Source organism: Oenanthe melanoleuca, chromosome 2, assembly GCF_029582105.1.
Source record: "Oenanthe melanoleuca isolate GR-GAL-2019-014 chromosome 2, OMel1.0, whole genome shotgun sequence".
In the NCBI taxonomy this organism is placed as follows: Eukaryota; Metazoa; Chordata; class Aves; order Passeriformes; family Muscicapidae; genus Oenanthe; species Oenanthe melanoleuca.
In genome coordinates this window covers 123879990-123898446 of record NC_079335.1, presented here as the reverse complement: position 1 = coordinate 123898446, position 18457 = coordinate 123879990, and the positions used below count along the sequence as shown (strand labels likewise).

The 18457-nt window shown below is 40.2% G+C and overlaps 1 protein-coding gene across 1 annotated transcript; it reads right to left on the bottom strand.

Moving 5' to 3' along the window:
- Positions 1–1584: 1584 nt before the first annotated feature.
- Positions 1585–17880, bottom strand: ASNS (asparagine synthetase (glutamine-hydrolyzing)). Its single transcript, XM_056484946.1, has 12 exons — positions 17786–17880; positions 15968–16250; positions 13484–13721; positions 11884–12069; positions 11469–11570; positions 9319–9446; positions 8475–8601; positions 7018–7124; positions 6594–6694; positions 4757–4838; positions 4340–4495; positions 1585–3055 (listed from the first exon to the last, which is right to left on the bottom strand). Exons 2-12 carry the CDS (start codon positions 16214–16216, stop codon positions 2846–2848), a joined length of 1686 nt encoding a protein of 561 aa, XP_056340921.1. The 5' UTR covers positions 16217–16250; positions 17786–17880; the 3' UTR covers positions 1585–2845.
- Between the last annotated feature and the right edge of the window lie 577 nt (positions 17881–18457).

Below are 18457 nucleotides of genomic sequence, written 5' to 3'. Positions count from 1 at the left end.
AAACTGTTTTCTCTTGTTGAAAGTGTTCTCAGGCAACAAAAAGATGGGAAGTGGCACTACAGAGAGGAGTGGGTGAAATACCACAAACAGGTCTTAGAAAGCAGCTGTTAATGAACCACCTCCCCTAGCTACTACCCCCCAGCAGCTTGCAGAGAAGCACAGCAGCAAAGACCACCTCTCTGCTTCATTCTTCCTTGACCTTTTTCTGGGAACAAGCTTTGTAAATAAAAAGAAATAATATTACTTTTCTAAATAAAAATAAATTGAAATTATCAAAATAAAATTACAATTACAATTCTGTGCACTACCTGCATCCAGAGACATGCTTACATAAAACTAAGACTTTCCTAACTGCAATCTCTCTGTCAACCACAATGTCTATGTAAATACATAAATAAAAAGCAATAGGCCCCAAAGTTCTAAAAGGAGGAACGGTGACAAACTGTCTCCAACCCAGCAGTGCTCTCTTTGGAACTGTTAATTTCTCCTTCCTCAAAAGAAGGACAGATTGCTGTGAAAACAAAATGTAATAACTTAATCAATTCAAATTAAAACAAAACCAAACTAACCCAACCCAAATAAATTTTAAAAATCCTACATTTTTTAGTCACTTTGCAAGAACCCTCATCGGTCCTGCAAGCCAAGCAAATACTCATCTCTGCCTTCCCCATGTGGACCACAGACCTCAATTGCCCGTCCCCACCTGACACAATACTCAATCCAATACACTCAAGCTGTCAGAAACATCCAGGTTAATTTTATCCAAGAGAAACAGAGTGAGAAAAAGAGGCCATTACAGCAGGAAGAAAGCTAGACTAAAACTAGACAAGACAGCATTGCACACTGGGTCTGCATCCTGTTCCCTCCTGTGACAAATTACAAGCATTCCTGCAGCTAGGAAATCATAAAGAGTGGCTGGATGTTTTTGTCTTAAATTTTCTTTTTTGACTTGTCTTTTTTTTGCCCCAATTTTTATTTTAAAGGTGGGGAAAAAAAGGAGGAAACAGTATTACAGAAACCAGAAAGCCTGTAGAATTCCATACATGGAGAAGAAATGAACAGGTTTTACACTCACAAGACCTTTGACAAGGCAGCAGGCACTGTATTCTTCTTGTGCACATTAGTAAAAAGCTAAAATAACTGAACCATCAATCTAGAATATTGTCCTGATATATAAAACTCCAATGTACTAGGACTTTTTTAAAAATCAGCTGGATTTCTTTGAATGCAGCAATGTTGCAACAGAAATTGCATTTGAGCGGTGATCCCAAAATATGTTTAGCCTATTTTTACTTCAGGCTAATACTGTTTTCTTACAGACTTAGAAGTTTACAGTGAGTAGTAAATCTTACCTGTACACATCAGTACCTAACCACATACTCTACACTCTTCTCTCAACTCAAAATATTCTTAACTGTTTCAAAGAAATCCAAAAAGAGAAGCACATAGACCTTAAGTAAAGAAGGGTGCAGAAACATATTACAGACAGCTCACAAGTGCTGTGGTGCCACCAAAAGGCTTCAGTAAAGTTTCAGGGATACACTCAAATGCAAGATTAGGGTGGAGCAACAAACAGACAACCAGTCATTTTGTGAAAGTTTTAAATCAGAACAGCTTATATTTTATCTTTTAAATAAAAAATGGCTTTGGTTTCCTAGTCAAGAGGGACAATAAAGATGATTCATTTTCACAAAGAGCATAATGCTAATCAAGTCAATCTGCAGCACACATGTATTTCTTGACCACCCTTACACTTAAGTTACCCTCATAAAATTAACCCCCATGACTTAGTTAATAAAGTTATCTTGGGTAAAAATTCAGGTGTTTTTTCAGTAGAATATTAGAAGCTCTTGTGATTTCTGAAGCAGTTTTTCCCCCATTTTTCCAAGCAAGGCATCTGATCCCATTGTTGTCAGTGATGCTTTGTCCAACCACAACCTATGGTTTGGTTCACCCACACAGTTGGCCACCTGCAGTTCAGCAGCAACACAGTCAGCCTTTTCATCATATAGGTGGAAAACTCTCACAATAAATGAAAAATTTCTTCAAATACTTATTCATGCAATTTCCATCAGACTGATACACATCACCCAGTTAACAATATTTTTTCAAGAATAATAAATACACTTATAAAAACTGAAGTCCTTGAGTTAGAAACAAAGATTTAACTTGGCTTCTCTTATCCATTCTGCTCTTTGATAACAGTCACAATATCTTTCAACTGATGGTATATTTACAGAACAGCCAACTGGTGGCTTCACAGTAACAAATAAGGTTGCCATTCATTTACTTAACACCCAGCACCATCTTAATAAACTTTAGAAAGCATCTCTGCATAGCTATGAATATCTAAATACTTTTTGAAAACTAGACCAAGGTTTTCAGGAGTGTGTAGAAGAACATTCAGAATAGAATAATATAGATACTATCCAAGCTCCTCAGCCAGGAACAGAAATCACCAGATAGCTAGTCCAATTCCCTTTTGCTCAGAGGGGAGTTTGCATCCCTCAGCCCGATTCAAGTCCTCAAAACAGAGCTCACATTAAAATATATTAAATGACTTCAAGGAAAATTAATACAATCAAGGTTACATAAGGAACAGAACTGTCAAACAAAGTAGTCCCTTGTCCAGAAAATATTTTCCCATGAATTACAAAGTTTTGGTACAGCAGCATAAGTTCATAATAGTACACCAAAAAAAGAAAGCTTTTATTTCCAATAGCATTGTCAAAGTACACCTTAAAGACGATTTAAGCTTTAGGTTTGCATAATTTGTTTGGTTTTCTTAAAGCAGAGTGCACACAAAACACTTGCAGCACTTTTATATGGGGATTATTTGAACAGTCTATTCTTGAGTAGCTGACTTGTAATGTTTCAATGTGCGTGCAGAAGGATCAGTAGCTTTAACCCATCTCGGCATCCAGTAGTGGGGCAGCCAGCTGCTCCGCCCTGGGTAGTGCTTTTCAAAGATCTGACGGTAGTAATAACTTTCTTTTGTTTTAGGAGGATTGAAAGGATATTTCTCCGCTGCCTTCTCCAGTAAAAGGTCATCAACCTACAGACAAAAGCAAAATTCAAGTTAAACTGCAAATATCTTCAACTTTTTAAGACACACAAGGATTCACCAACCACTAAGTGTCCACAGTTTTGAAAAAAAACCAAATCTATTCTAGAGGCACAGATTTAACAGGTCAAACATTTGATCTTTATGAATATGTAAATGTATTCCAGTGCTGTTGGTATTTCTCTGCATTACATGAGAAGCCCATTTCTCTGGGTCACAATCACCTTTGTTAGTAAGGTCACAGACACTTCTTTCCTACCCTTCTTTTTGCTGTGAAACAGGTACAAAAATTTAAAGCAAGTCATTTTGCCATGTAAGTGGTTTCCTAGGTTGCTTTTGTAGCTTGGGGAAGAGTTGGCTGTTATCATTAACACCATGCTCTTAGCAGCAGAAGACCTTGGAAGCAAAGACACCTGCAGTTGCTAAGCTGGCTGAGAAAGGAAGGAAAAATAGTTGTACCAGTTGAGGCAATTTCAACGAGCAGTTTCTGCTGCCATCATGCTGTTTAACTTTTTGTGTCTGTGAAATAAATTTGCTGCTCCTACAGCAGTACAGGCAGAAGAACACTGTTGCCTGACCCAACTAGTTTCTTGCCTGAGGAAATGGAGAAAGAAAATGGGGAAGAAAGAGTTGGTGGTAGGACAGACAAGCTCCCATCCACAGGCTTGACTACATGAATTTCCATGTAACAGAGCTCTGGTGTAAATAGGGTGTTATTCCTTCCTCTCCATGATTAAACTATCTCTGCACTCCAGAGAGGATTATCCTTTGTACAGAGCCAAAATGCTGTAAGTCTTCACTGGTTAACAATGCAAGCAGAGGCTTTGAAAAGCAGAAAGGCTTAGCTAGGGATGGCTTTGAAAAACGAATGACGCAAACAAGAAAGTACATTATAAAGTCATTATGTTGTTACTCAGCTGCAGAGTAAGTTCATGCAAGTGCCTTCAGCTGAAGCAGCTGCTTTGCCTGTAACCCAGAAATTGTGTTTGTTGACACACAATCTAATTTGCAATCCAGACACTTAAATGATGTTCATTTCCTTATACAATCATTTCTGGCAGGGTCTAGCATTTCTTTATAACTAGGATCACAAATGCCTTTAACCAACTCAGATATATAGAAGAACACAGATTAAGATTTATCTTACTTCTCCACAAGGAAGCTCAAGTTAACTGTTGTGTCTAGATTTATTCCCTCAACTAAGCATATGAGCTGCCTCCCACTGGCAACCATATCTAATATACCTAAGTGAAAAAGGAAAAAGTGGTATTCTACCTGTTGATCAATATAGTCCTGAAGAATGGAAAACCAGGATTTCTTTACTGAGGCTATACCATCACTGAAAGCTTCTTTGGGTCTCCAGAGAATTTCTTTGGGAAGTAAATTGGAATCTTCAAAGGACAGTCTTAAAAGGTATTTTTCAATTCCATTCTGTTTGCAGAACAAAAAACAATGTCATGAGTCTCAGGAACTGCAGTGCAAAGGCATGGATTTAAATTATGAAATAGTTTCCTTTCAGAAGCTTTGGTCAGGAAAGGGTTTCCAGTAGCCCAACAATTCATTAAAATATTTAAGAGTGTGCTTGACTTTGTTTGGAGGACTTAACCATCAAATTCAGCAATCTGGTCATGCTTAGAACATGTATCAGTGAATTTGTAAATCTGCAATTGGATCCAACCCACTTTTATGTACCTTTGGGATTCGCAGTTCTGCTGGCAGAGATAAATAATAAGAAGTAAACCGATGATCCAAAAATGGGACTCTCAGTTCAAGGCTAAGCAGGGGGAATAAAGAGAAAAGACACTGAATTAATCCAACAAGTCATCTACTTACAAATCCCACAGAAGCTAAGCTTTCCCTCTCTTTCATATAAACACCAGGTTTTCTGCTTTTACTTGGAAGAAATTTCACTTGTATATTTACAACTACCTGAATTTAATTCTCCAATTTGTAAAGTTAGGTGTATGGTCTACACAGATTAAAGACAACTATGTTTTATAATGCCATATGCTGGGCAGTTTATAGTGCCCTGAATTTACAGACTACAGTCCTATAAAATCTGCAACAACAATCACAGCGTGTATGCAAAACCACATTTTAAAAAATCTTCCTCTCAGAGAACTACCAAGTTGCTCACTAGGATTTCCATCAGCATTTGCAAACATATCACAAAATCAAGCAAGGACTTCTGTTATTCTGAAATCTGCATTTGTTTGTATTTTCAAGAAACAACAAAAAGGAGCCCTACAGCATTCACACAAGTTTTCTGCTATACCTGTGGTAAAAATGCACATATAAAGCCTTCCTGCTTTTGTATACCACAGCTTCTAAGGACACAGAAGGCAACAAATAAAATGACAGTAACTGCAGTTTCAGAAAGAACCCCTCTCAGTGTGTCTGCTCAAGAGACATTATGCTGTCCACCTTTACAAATGAAAGGAGATGTTATACTGCATCCTAGTAATTTCATTGTCTTCTTAGTTTCTACTCTGATAAACAAAGCTTCATCTACTTCAGGTAATACCTACCTTATAAAAAAAACCAAATGAACCCAATACTGAGTATCCAGTAATCAAATACTCAGGGCTCAGTTTCTGCATATACTAACAAGATTTGCACTGCACATCTTTCCTTACAGTTATTCTTGTTCCCAAATGACAACCATAGTTTCATCCTTTCCTCTCTACTCTTAGTTCTTCTCCCTTTCCTCCATAAATGTCTCCTTAAATTCTGTTCTGATTTGTTGATTTGAGGGCTCTTTCTTCCTAACAGTGCTGTGCAGCAGAATCCAAAGAAAAACAAAAGCAGCCAGTACGTGATACTAAACAACCTTGGAAGTGTGGTGAAAATTTTCAGCACAGAACAAATTATGAGACAAATGGCAGATCTCCTGCACTAGTAAAGAGAAACAGAAAATTGTAAAAAGCTGGGCAAGTCATTTTGTGGCAGGATCAATATACAACAAAAGCTTCCCGACAGATAAGTTGTTTGCCAAAGGCATCATATTTTCTTACCTAAAGACAGTTTTCTTGGTTTAATTAAGGTATTTCTTTTAGTAAAATAATACTGTTTTCTACAGCACTCAACCTGGAGATTCTTTAAGGTATCAGTTACACATATTGTATCCTATTATCTCTTTGTTACAATCAGCTACCTAATGCACATATCTTTTTCAGCATATTGTTTTAGTTCTGACGATAATCAGATTCAAGACTTCTCTTTGTCTAAACCTCCAAAGACCCCAGTCTAATACAAGTCTGCCTTCCCTCCTTAACTCTGAATATTTTTATTTCCAAGTCACTGCTTTTGTAAAGACCAGTACAATCCTAGACAAAAATATTTCAGTTGGCAACACAGTGGGCCCTATAGTCAGAGATAAGATTAGATTTGGCAGTGTGCTTCACTGTTGCTCAAATTCCTCAAGCCTACAACTTCAAGTTTGCATACAAATCCTCAGCAGTCTTTTCCTGCCTAATCCTCTTTTGCTTTTAAATTATGAGTGCTCAGCATCCAAGGGAATACATTTTACCCATGTGCTGCAGTAGTTCTGTCTGCACGAAGTACATCAAACAGGTAGAGCTCCTTCAGAAGCCTCTCGCTCTCTTCTGCACCTTCCTCAGGAGATGGTGCCTGAAAACGAACAAGCATGGAGTACACAGGGGGAACACAGCTGCACTGAGGAAACCATTGCTGGCTGTCCTGCATTTAAATTGTAGTGATCACCAAGCAACCTCAAAACCAGCAAAAACTACATACAAGAAATAACAGTCTCAGGAACTGAAGATTAAGAAAGCTATTTCTTAGGTGATTAAATCCCTTGGATTTCATGCTACCTCAGATGAAAAACTCAACAAATGACAACTCTCAAACATCACACCTTGAAATATCACAGATGTTCTGTTGAAAGGCAGAACAAGCAGCTCAAGGGCATTCTGTATAGTGAACATATTTACCTTATGGAAATATATATATCCTTGTGTCAGCTCATCTGAGCCTTCTCCTGAAAAAATTACCACACTGTCTGTTTTCTTCCGAATATATTTGGAGACAAGATACATACCTTAAAAAAAAAAAGTATAAAATTATTAAAGTACAGCTACATACATGATGCTATATACAGCTAGTTGTTTAAAATTGAGCATTTTAGAAATTTGTCTCCTACACTACTTTCTTCTGTAGCAAAAAACTGATGTAAAGTAGCGTCTCATTGTTACTCAAAGCCAGCAACAGCCACACTAAGCTGGTGCTGCAAATGTATCTAAAATGTGTACTTACACTTGGCCCTCAAAATATCAGAAAGATGTGTCCAGTTTTGACCCTGGGAACACTGGAGGATTCCCATGGGAACACACAGAGGAGTTAGTTGTCCTGACTCAATTTGAAATTAAGGGCATTATTAATTCCAGGACAGTGATAAAGAAACCTTATAGCCTTGGGGAAAAGCAAAAATTGCTGCTTAACTCTTCACCACTCTGAGTAGAACTGTATGAAGCCCTTTTTTTTCAATTTTTTTGTAAAGAATTATTTATAAAACAAAATTATGCTTTCCACTCAATGCATCTTTCTGAATGGGATGCTTTTATAACAAAAGTACTACAAATCTAAAGAAAAGGATCTAGTTCATTATTATACTGGGAGCAAATCCCAAAGAAAAAATGACAGAAAAAAGTTTTAGTAAAATGCTTAAATTTTTAAAGAAATGCATTCATTATTTCACATTGCTAAATTTTATCTTCATGGAGGAAATTCCACCCAGAGAGTTCAGTTTCGAAAACCATGTTGTCTATTTTGCTTCATAACTCTTTTATGATGACACAATATTAACTGGGTAAAATGCTGTAGCTTGCATTACACAAAAGGTCCCACTGGATTAGGGGTTTTCCCCTCTTATCAGGCTTTGTTAGAAGCTGTTGCTGACTCTCTTCACTTCTCAGAATCAAGTGTACATTATAAAAACCTGTGTTACTAAACCTATGTTACTAAAGGGCAGTAATAAATACTTCACATTAGTATCACAATTATGCAAGGAAAGGGTAACTGTGATTTGCTGTCATAATATTCAGTACCTCAGAAAACCTGTGAATATCCCCCTTCCTCCAAGGTTCATACTTACCAGAGCAGAAAATTCAGACCTGCAGATCTAACATTTCTTCTTCATGTAACTATTGCTTTTCATCTGATAACTTCAAGAATAGTTCTTGACAGTTGCTTTGTGCAGGCAAGGACTTGTAAATAACTGCTTTTGCTTCAGTGTGGTATCACAGATAAGTCTGGGTAGCAGAACTTTGGAGTCCCAGTCCCCAGATTCTGTGGCAGCTATGGGATCTAGCAGACCACCACACAAGTTTGCATAAAATTTTATCTGGGTGATATAAACCAAAGATGGCCAAAAAAAAAAAAACAACCTTACCAATAGAAGCTCTTATTGTTGTTATATCGTAGGTTTCCAATGAGAAGATAACTTCCTCTATTGCCTGAATCCCCTCTTCAGTATTAAGTATTACTTCATGATGCTCACTGCCTATATGTGCTGCCACCTGTTTGCAAAAGGTCAAAATAATGTATCACTTTTCAACTAGAACATTTTATAAACATCCATTGTGTTTAATGCAAATGCATTCAGTGAAAGCACCAGCTCTCTTCTACTAAAATGAAAATTATGACATTAAGCCAAGAAAAGACATTGCTTAGCAGACCTTTGACTTGCAGTGGTATGTTCACCAGAGAGAACATAGTCTCCTTAATTACAGTGCTCTATCATGATTGCAACAGACCATCCAGCTGCTTGCCTAAAATGTTAACAGAATCTGTAGAGGCTCTAAATATTCCAGATATCTGTCCTTAAGAGAAAAAGCAGCACAAAAGTAATGAAAGCTTGCATAGTACCCCAGATGCCAAACAGTCTGTACCAAACTGTTAATTCAGCAAATTGGCAATTAACTTACAATACTTAACACATATACAAATGCCTTAGTATAGGAACTGTAACATGGAGACCTACCCTAAAACTCTGAGGCAGAACTGACACAAGCCCAAAGTACTATCCTTTTGACAACAATGGGACTCTGTCATGAAAGTTTTCCAAATGCAAGAGAAAACAGATAAGGTTCCAGTTGCCTCTTTTGTAAGATTAAGCAGCAAGTGTTGTACTAATAATTCACTGCAAAATTTTACATCATAGCAATAAATGAATTTTCATTTAGCTGTTTAGCACTCAGTAGCTCAGAACAAACTGAAAGCAATGCTTAAGATACCTTTCTGGCAGCAAGTAAGTCAGGACTGTTTTCCATTCCAATTGCAAAGGTTTGTAATGGATAATTGATGTTGATTTCTTTCATCAGTTTCAGAAGAACAGCTGCAACCAAGCTGGAATCTAAGCCCCCTGCCAACAAAACAAATTATCTGATTATGTGTGAATGATGTTTTGCTTCCCACTTAAGGAATCTAGATACTGGAATCCCATGAGTGGGCTTCATTTTTAAGCTTGTGAATACAAGGTACTTCTCATACAAGTGCACATTTACCTCTGCTTAATATAAGAATCAGGCAACTTCAGTGGAACACCTTCAGTAACAGTTGTAAGTACTTCTGGTGTCAGAAGCATCAGTGGAACGCCTTATTTAAGATAACCAAAAGGTATACTGAACATATTGTACTACTAGAGGATACTCCCCTTCTCAACCCTGCTAAAATGGGATTTAGTCTCCATTTTAAAACCACTCCCTATCTTCCTTTTACTGCACATTTGACAACCGATAGGACTACAGATTTTTTTTTGTTTGCTGTAAGTAAAAGAACAAAATGCTTATTGTAAGGGGGTTCCACTCTTCTTCAGTCATTCTTTTTTTCCTCCTCTTCTTTCTAGAGGAGAGTGAAAGGATTTGAAGAGTTTAGAGAACAAGCAGAAAGTAAAACCAAGAGATGCACCAGCTGCCTAAATGTACTCTGAGGATCCACCTTCTTATTGTCATGAGCTAGTTCTGCTAATTCTTGGCTAGTTCTGCTTGCTGCTCTCCTCCAAGTACTGAGCAAAACACAGCCCCTGTCTGCCTACATCTGCCTGCAGTTCAGACAAGCATGAGGCAAAACCCTCTTCTCTTTGTTTCCTACAGCCTGCATGTGTTTTTTTTTCAGCTAAGTGCATTAGCATCAATTCCCCCCGATCCCCTTTGTGGACATACTATCTTGTAAAAAAAAAAAATATTTCCTGTCAAAATGACACGCAAATTCCTAGAAAAGGAGAGCACAGAAAACAGCGCTCAGAATGCGGAAATCAGGAAAATAAAAACCTGGGTTTCCACTGTGACACTGAAGAATTCCCTCTGTGATTGCAAACAAAAGCAATTCTCTTACTGTGATGCTCCAAGCACACCCAAAATTGTGAAGCACCAGGATACTCTGGTATTACTCATACCAGCACGGCTACTTAGTTTTGCTGCTTCCTGCATGTGCATCTGAGGAGCTACTGACTGCCTTTTAATCTGATATTTGAAATTTGGGGTTTAAACAAGCTTTTTACTGAAACTGAGATCCTCCAACCCTATGTATCTTCTTGTTTAATTTACCTTCTTTCTACTTTTTATGACTGCATAGTAAAAAAATGGTTCAGCAGTACCTCCTCGTCAGTTCTCTCTCATTCAGATGCACATTTAATAGGGTTCATGACAATAAATGTAATTACTGTTGCCCAGTGAATGCATGAAAACCATTCCAGAACTCTTACCACAAGTACCAAGTGCCACACAAACACAGGACCATGTGTTATATGGTCAGACCCATGGTTACAGAGCCTTACCTCTGTAGAGTGCCTCTGTAACACTGAGCCATCAGATCACAACAGTGACCAGCTAAGTCAGTGAACAACTTCCTGTACCACATGTGATTACCTTATCTGCAAAAAGAGTGTGGCAAATAATTTTGGTCCAGATGGTTTCCTGTAATATGGTAATTAAGGAAGTTTAGGATAGAGACTAAAGCAAAGGTGCCAAGTAAGAATTCTCCTGCTTCTGAAACATGCTAAGGTTTTCTTCTGGGCAAAGTGAATGTAATAATTACATTTTCTTTCTAGACCAACCTAAGCATAAATCTCATTCTATATTAGAATACATTGAGTGATTTTTCAATAGGAATACTATATTTATTTATCTTAAAAATGCTCAGTGTCTCAATAAGCCATGATTCCAGCCCAGAGTAAATTTTAAAAGCATAAGACTTTCAAGATACTTGTAAACTGGAAAACTTCATGCTAAACTAAGAAGTTCTCTGTTGCCTGTCCTAAAAAGCAAATGGAGATTCAGATCACTCTAGGTACATTGCAGCAGAGCAGCCAATATATTTTCCTTTAACTAGTAGAGGATGGGCAGAAGAGAGAAGGTACAGAATCACTGTGGTTCTTGCTACTTACCTGACAGAAGACAACCAATCCTCCTGTGAGCCATCAAACGTTTTCTAACAGCATTTTCAAAGAGAATACGGATGTTGCTTTTCACTGTTTCAAGGTCAAAACCTGCTCAGAACAAAGAAAAGAGAAGGGTAAAAAACTTCCAAAAAGTGTTACTTAGACTTTCCTGGATGATGCTAATTAGGAAACAAAGATAACTGTTTGAATCTCCTTTGATAACAAGGACACTCAAGTCCATATTTGTACATGACTGCCTACAAAAACAATTCTAAAGTCCCTACATTTTAAAGGTTCTTACAGGTTGTTCTTTTTTTTTTAATGGTACTTTTTTAAACCAATCAGTACAAATTTTACATTCAAAGATTATGATTTTTTCACTTTTAAATAAGAGTAAGCAGCAAAGTTTTTGCTGTACTACCTGAAGGCAGAGCTTCCACCGTATCACATGCAGCATGAAGTGGTTCATCTTTACAACTGTGAAATTTTACTAATTCCACTGATGCAACCTTGCCAGAGGGCTTTAAGTCCAACACTTCATAATGACCCGGAAGAAATGGTTCCACTTTAGAACATAAGGATGTTGAATGCTTTAAGTTGATAAGTCCTACACACAAAATGGGAAAAAAGAAAAATGTCAGAGTTTTTGACTTTATGGCTAAGTTACACCTCACTCAACAGCCTCTCTACTAAAACTATATACAGTATTTTCTCCAGATCCTAAATCTAGTATTAAAAAAATATTTTTAGTAGTCCTGGCCAGAGCATGATTCTGCTTCTGGCAGGATGTACACATAGATCATCCCAAGCTGAGGCAGATAGCAGAGAAAGCAAACCAGCAAGTTTTACTAATTGGCAAGTAACAATTTATCCCTGTGAGCACAAGGAAGACCACTTTTCTAACTGACTATATTATGGCCAGGTCAAAGTATAATAACCACTGGAGAATTTGAATGACAATTATTAATTAATTTTGTGTTTAAAATTAAGTATAGTCAAGCAACAAGGAGTCTGCAATAAAACATTACTGTAGTGATATAGTGCTTAATTGACATTTATTTAGTGATTTTAAAACTCATTGGTTCTAGACTGATCTACTCCATTCATATTGAATGCCAGGTATAACACTTGTAGCCTCATTTACATTCCCCATGTGAAAGAGGATGTTTCACCTGCTGGTCACCTGGATGGCCCTTGAGGACATCCTCAAAAGGGACAATGAATTGCTGTTAGAGAGGGACTGGTAATTCATTGTGATCGTTATAGGACACAGCCTCCAAAGCATTCACTTCCCTTCTTCCTTCTCAAGCAAAAGAAATGGTGCAGCTCTTGGTATTACTACACAGTACTATTAGAAGAGTCAACTTACATTGGAGCCTGATAATAAAATAGATACACAATAAATGGGAGAAGAACAATAATGAAAGTCAATTTTAGCCGAAGTGTATTTTAGGCAATAAACTCCCTTTTGACACTGTTTGGATTTGTTTATGATAGTGCCAAGACTAGAGATAATTACTTTAAAAGAGAGCAGTGATGTGTCACCTCAAAGAAAAAAATCATCATCAAATAAAATATGTGATTCTGGGAAATTACCCAAGGCTGCAGTAAATTTCAGTAAGGTTTCAAAATTCCTGGCTTTTACAGATAAGCAGCTCTTGTGGTATTTACCTAGTTCACTACATAATACCAAGAGCAAAGTCTAATATAATTTAATGTAGCATAAGTCTAGTCTAGGTGAAGAAACTGTATTTAACTTTGGCCTAACACAAAACATCTTGAGTTCAATACTGCTATGACTCCAGAACACAAAAAATGCTAGTTAAATAAGCAAGCTATTTTAGAAATTAAACATCTTGGATAGTTTTATTTTAATGATGTGTAGCTCTTATATTACTAAATACAGCTTATGTATTACTGAACTTAATTTTTCTCTTCATAATAAGAAAAGCCCAACAAAGAAGTTTGTCTCCAACAGAAATACCTAAGATTATTTAGGCACTAAACACAACTGGCTTTACCTTTTGCCTCAGAACAGACACCCAAAAATCCATCATCAGTCAGCACCTTAAACAGTGGTCTGACTCCATAGGTATCTCTCGCCAGAAACACTTTTCTGTTTGCAGTGTCCAGAAGGATGAAAGCAAATACACCATCTAGCATGGATGCTGTTTGTTCTATTCCTCCTCTGTTGTATAGATGAAGGATAACCTCACCATCCACTAATGTTTGATAGTCAAATCCAAACTGCTTCTGCAGCTAAAAAAATATAAAGAAAAACATAAATAAGCATTTGCAAACATTTACTGCTTAGTAACTGTTTCGTAAGAATAATCTCATATGTAAATTAAAGTTTAAATATTTCTGCCAAAGAAGAAAATTATATTTTTGTGTTCAGAGTTGGATTTGTGTGGCCTGGCTTTGGTAGTAGTAGGACTACAAGGGTGGCTTGTGTGAGAAGCTGCCAGATTTCCCCACATCTGGCAGAGCCAAAATCAAGTGCAGGATGGACCCGTTGCTGGACAATCAGTCAATCAATAATGACAGTAATGCTTCTGTGATAACATACTTAAGAATAAAGAAAAGTTATTGTGCAGATGTAATTGCAGCCAGAGAAGAGTGGGGTGAGACTATGCAGAGAGGAACAGCCCTGCAGACACCAAGGTCAGTGCAGGAAGAGGGAAGAAGGTGCTCCAGGTGCCAGAGCTGAGATTCCCCTGCAGCCCATGGTAAGACAGCTGTGTCCCACAGTCCATGGAGGATCACAGGGATGCAGAGATCCACCCACAGCCCAGGGAGGAGCCCCAAGCCAGAGAAGGTGGATGTCTGAGAGGAGCTGTGAACCCAAGGGAGGTCTGTGCCAGAGCAGGTCTCCCGGTGGAACGTGTGACCCCATGGGGGACCCATCCTGGAGCAGCCTGAAGGAAAGGACCCTGTGGAAGAGGAACCCACACTGGGGCAGCCTGTGCAGAACTCTTGCTGTGGCACAGATATGCTGGAGCAGTTTGTGGAGGACTGTCTCCTGTGGGAGGGACCCCACACTGGAGCAGAGGAAGAAATCTCCTTCAGTGGTGGCAGGAACTCATGTGATAAACTGACTATAACCCTCATTTCCTATTTCCCTGCTGGAGAGGAGAAGAGAAAGCTCAGGAAGGAGGAAGTGGTAGAGAGAAGGTTTCTTTTTTCAAGGCCTATTTTACTTCTCTTTACCCTGCTCTGATTTGTTGGTAATAAATTCAGTTTAATTTAATTTCCCCAAGTTCAGTCTGTTTTACCCATGACAGTATTTGGTGAGTGATCTCCTCCAGACCTTATCTCAGCTCATGAAAGTTTAGTTATAATTTCCCTCCCCTGTCCACTTGTTGGAGGGAAGTTTTGGTGGGTGCCTGGCATCCAGCCAGGGCAACCCACTAAAAAAATTTTACCCAGGATAATCTCTTAGACAATAAGACTGACAATGCAGTCTTAAGCAATTCATGCTAAGGCAAATTTTCAGGGAGACACTTCTGTCTGAGATGTCAAACCGCAAACCCATGACCCCGGTCTTCAAAAGCACTAGCCAGCCACTGTTTAAAAAAAACCCACCAAAGAAAACATATAGACATGTGCAACATCTCTGCAGAGTAAAGTACTTTGAAAATAATCTTTGATTTACTTATGCAACCACTGCAATGCCTCAACTTCTTTTATGCAGAGAATTTCCTTCTGCCTAATCTTCCTCCATTCCTCAAACTAGCCCTTTCACTCGGCCTGTGCATATAAAATGGGGGAGGAAGAAATTAGCTGTCAGATCAAATATTTTTAGCAGCAACATCACATCCATCAGGGACATTTCAGAACTTTAGGAACTATATAAGTGTTGCTGTTTGTTTTGGGCCTAAGAGACTTAAGTGGCTCTCAAAAACCCCACAAAAAACCTGACTTCTGATGCAGACACCTAAGGGCTTCAGTGGCATACTGGAATCTCCCTAAGGCTTAGTGCTTTTATGTAAATACATAAGCATGCATACTATGCATCACTATATCTTAAGTGACATATCCCATCTAGATTGAGATGCAGTAATAAAATGCAATACCCAACAATGGGAGAATGATGACCCAAAACAATTGAAGAGCAAGACAGTCAAAAAGCATTTGTACTATGAAGAGAGAAGAAGGGGAGAAAGAAGCTTGGAATTCTTCTCCCCAAGAGATGATGAAGAATGTGCCTTAACTTCCAACTGAACAAACCTGAAGACATACATATTTATTGCCGTTCTTGTCAATTAAAAAGTGATTTTTCAGTATTAAAGATTAAGCACGTTGCTAAATAAGCTACTGGGTTCAGAGCTCATTGAGATAATTTACTTCCTTTTAAAAACTAGCTCTTTGCTAACTTTCACTTTTTTTCTAATATTCTAGTCCAACACCTTTTAAAGATGTTCTGAATATCCAATATAGTCTTGAAATAAAAGAAAAAAAAAAATTTTTTTTTTCAATTGCCTTTTCACGCATACTACACTTACCTGTTTGAAATTGTAGATTTCTCCATTGTAACACAGCCAGAGGTATGGGAATTTCTTCACCCGGATAGGCTGCATGCCATATAACTGATCCACAACTGCCAGGCGGTGGAAACCAAAGCAGCAGTTGGTGAAACCATTGACGTTCTCAAAACGAAATGCATCAGGACCTCTGTGTGCTATCTTCATGGCACTTAGGCACTGCACAGAAAGGCATTCATCACTCCCAAACAGGGCCCAGATACCACACATTGTGAGCCTCTTGTTCCACCTGCACGTGGAGAACCTGTTCAATACAGACATGAACACCGTAAGCAAGAGCTGATACTTTGTGTGGGGTCTGGCTGAGAGGGAGCTCATTTTTCTCTCAGCAGCCCTCACAGTGCTGTAGTTTGTATTGGTATCACAGTGGTGTGTTGGCTACTGCTGACCAGTGCTCACACAGCATCAATGCAAGCCAACATTTCCCCCTCACCAGAAGGCTGGGAGCATGCAAGATCTCAGAAGGCAACATAAACAGGACAGCTGACCTAAACTATCAAAAGGGATATTCCATACCTGATGTCTGTCCAGATAAAAGAAATAATGGAAAGGAGGATAAAGGCAGAGCAACTACTATGTGTGCTGAAGCCATGCTTCCCAGGAAGTGGCTGGACATTACTTGCTGATGGGAATGAGAGAATAAAATCTTTGTTTTTTCCTTCTGCCTGTGCATGATCTCACTTAAAATTAAACTGCCTTTATCTCAACCAATAAGGTTCTCTATTTTTTTACATTTTTTCCCTTTTCTCATATTTTCTTTTCCCTTACTCCATCCTGCTGAAGAGGGGAGTGATAGAGTGCCCTGGTGAGCACCTGACATCCAGCCAAGGCCAACCCACCACAGTCCTAAAAGCCTCAGATAACAGATGTAGGTTATCAACCACTTAACCGCCAAGAGGCCTGATAAGAAGCATAGCAGACATTATTAAGTAAAACCTGGCTTGCTGTAAGTATGATAAGGAAATTTTAGCCAGCAAGAAATTAGGTTTAAGTTTGACCTTTAGATACAGCAAGACTGTCTATGATTTTTTTTTTTTATAGAGCACAAATAGATCAAATCATAAGATATGCTGAAGTAACACCATCTGAAAAGAAACATTAAACATCCTTTCAGTTTGTCAACTTTACACTCAAATGGGATTTCTAACAAAGAGGGAGGCTCTTTAGCAAGCAGTGACTGGACAAGGGTGAACTGTTCGGAAGCCAAGGAGCATAGTTTAGACTGGAGTTCCCCATCAGCAGCGTGGCAGGCCCGGGCGGCAGAGGTGTGGAGGGAGCGATGCTGCTGCAGCCCCGGCATCTCTGGAGATGCACACAGCCCTTGTGGCTCTCTGAACCCCGGCCCAAACAGGGCAGGTGGGCCCTGGGGACCTCCCGATCAAGCGATGTCGCTGGAGACATCAGCCCAACGCGGCCATCAGGGTGAAGGTTCGGAGAGCCACAAAGCCTACAGCTGCGGGGACACCGGGGATGCGAAAGGCGTGCCAAAGGAGCACGGCACTGCAACAGCACCGCTCCCCCTCCAACATCTGTCCGGTCTACACACGCGGACCCCAGCCCCAGCACATGGAGCCGGGCTTTCCCACCCTCTGGAGCGTGTTCCTGCCGGCCCGCGGCCCCGGGGCAGCTCCCTCCGCGCCACCCGCTCCCTGGGGCCCTTCCGCGCCCTTCCCCTTCCTCCGGCGCCGCCGCTCCCCCGCCAGCCGGGGCAGGAGGCCGAGCACGGCGGCAGCCCCTCCGGCCGGCCCGGCCCTGCCCGGCACAGCCGCGCTGCCTTACCCGGAGCTGGCCGCCGGCGCACCGAGAGCCGCTGCACCGCGCCGTGCCGGGGGATGGAGGAGGCGGCCCCGCCGGCCGCGGCTCCGCCCCCGCCGCCAGCTGCTGTTGAAACACGCCGCGAAGTTTCATCATGTGCTTCCCGTCCGGCCCTGCCCCGCCCCGCCCGGCGGCCGGAGCTGGGCCCGGGCCCGCAGCCGTGTCTCTCTCGGCGGCCCGGGCTGCCCCGCGGCAGGGCCGGGGCTCGCAGGCCGAGCAGGGGCTCGCAGGCCGAGCGGCGCCGGCTCCCGCACCGCCCCGGCCGCCGAGAGGAAAAGGCGCCGGCAGGCACCGCTGGGCATCGCGGGCTCAGGCGGGCGATTTGGAGCTGGCAGAAATCACAGAATTCACAGAATCACCAGGTTGGAAGAAACCTTCAAGATCATCGAGTCCACCTCATGCCCTAACACCTCAGCTAAACCATGTCACCAAGAGCCGTATCCAGTCTTTTTTTAAACACATCCAGGGATGGTGACTCCACCACCTCTCTGGAGAGACTATTCCAGTACTTTATCACTCTTTCAATTAAAAACTTTTTTCTAGTATCCAACCTAATTTTCCCCTGGCACAGCTTGAGACTGTGTCCTCTCATTCTGTCAGTGCTGACTGGTGAAGGAGACCGATCCCCACCTGACC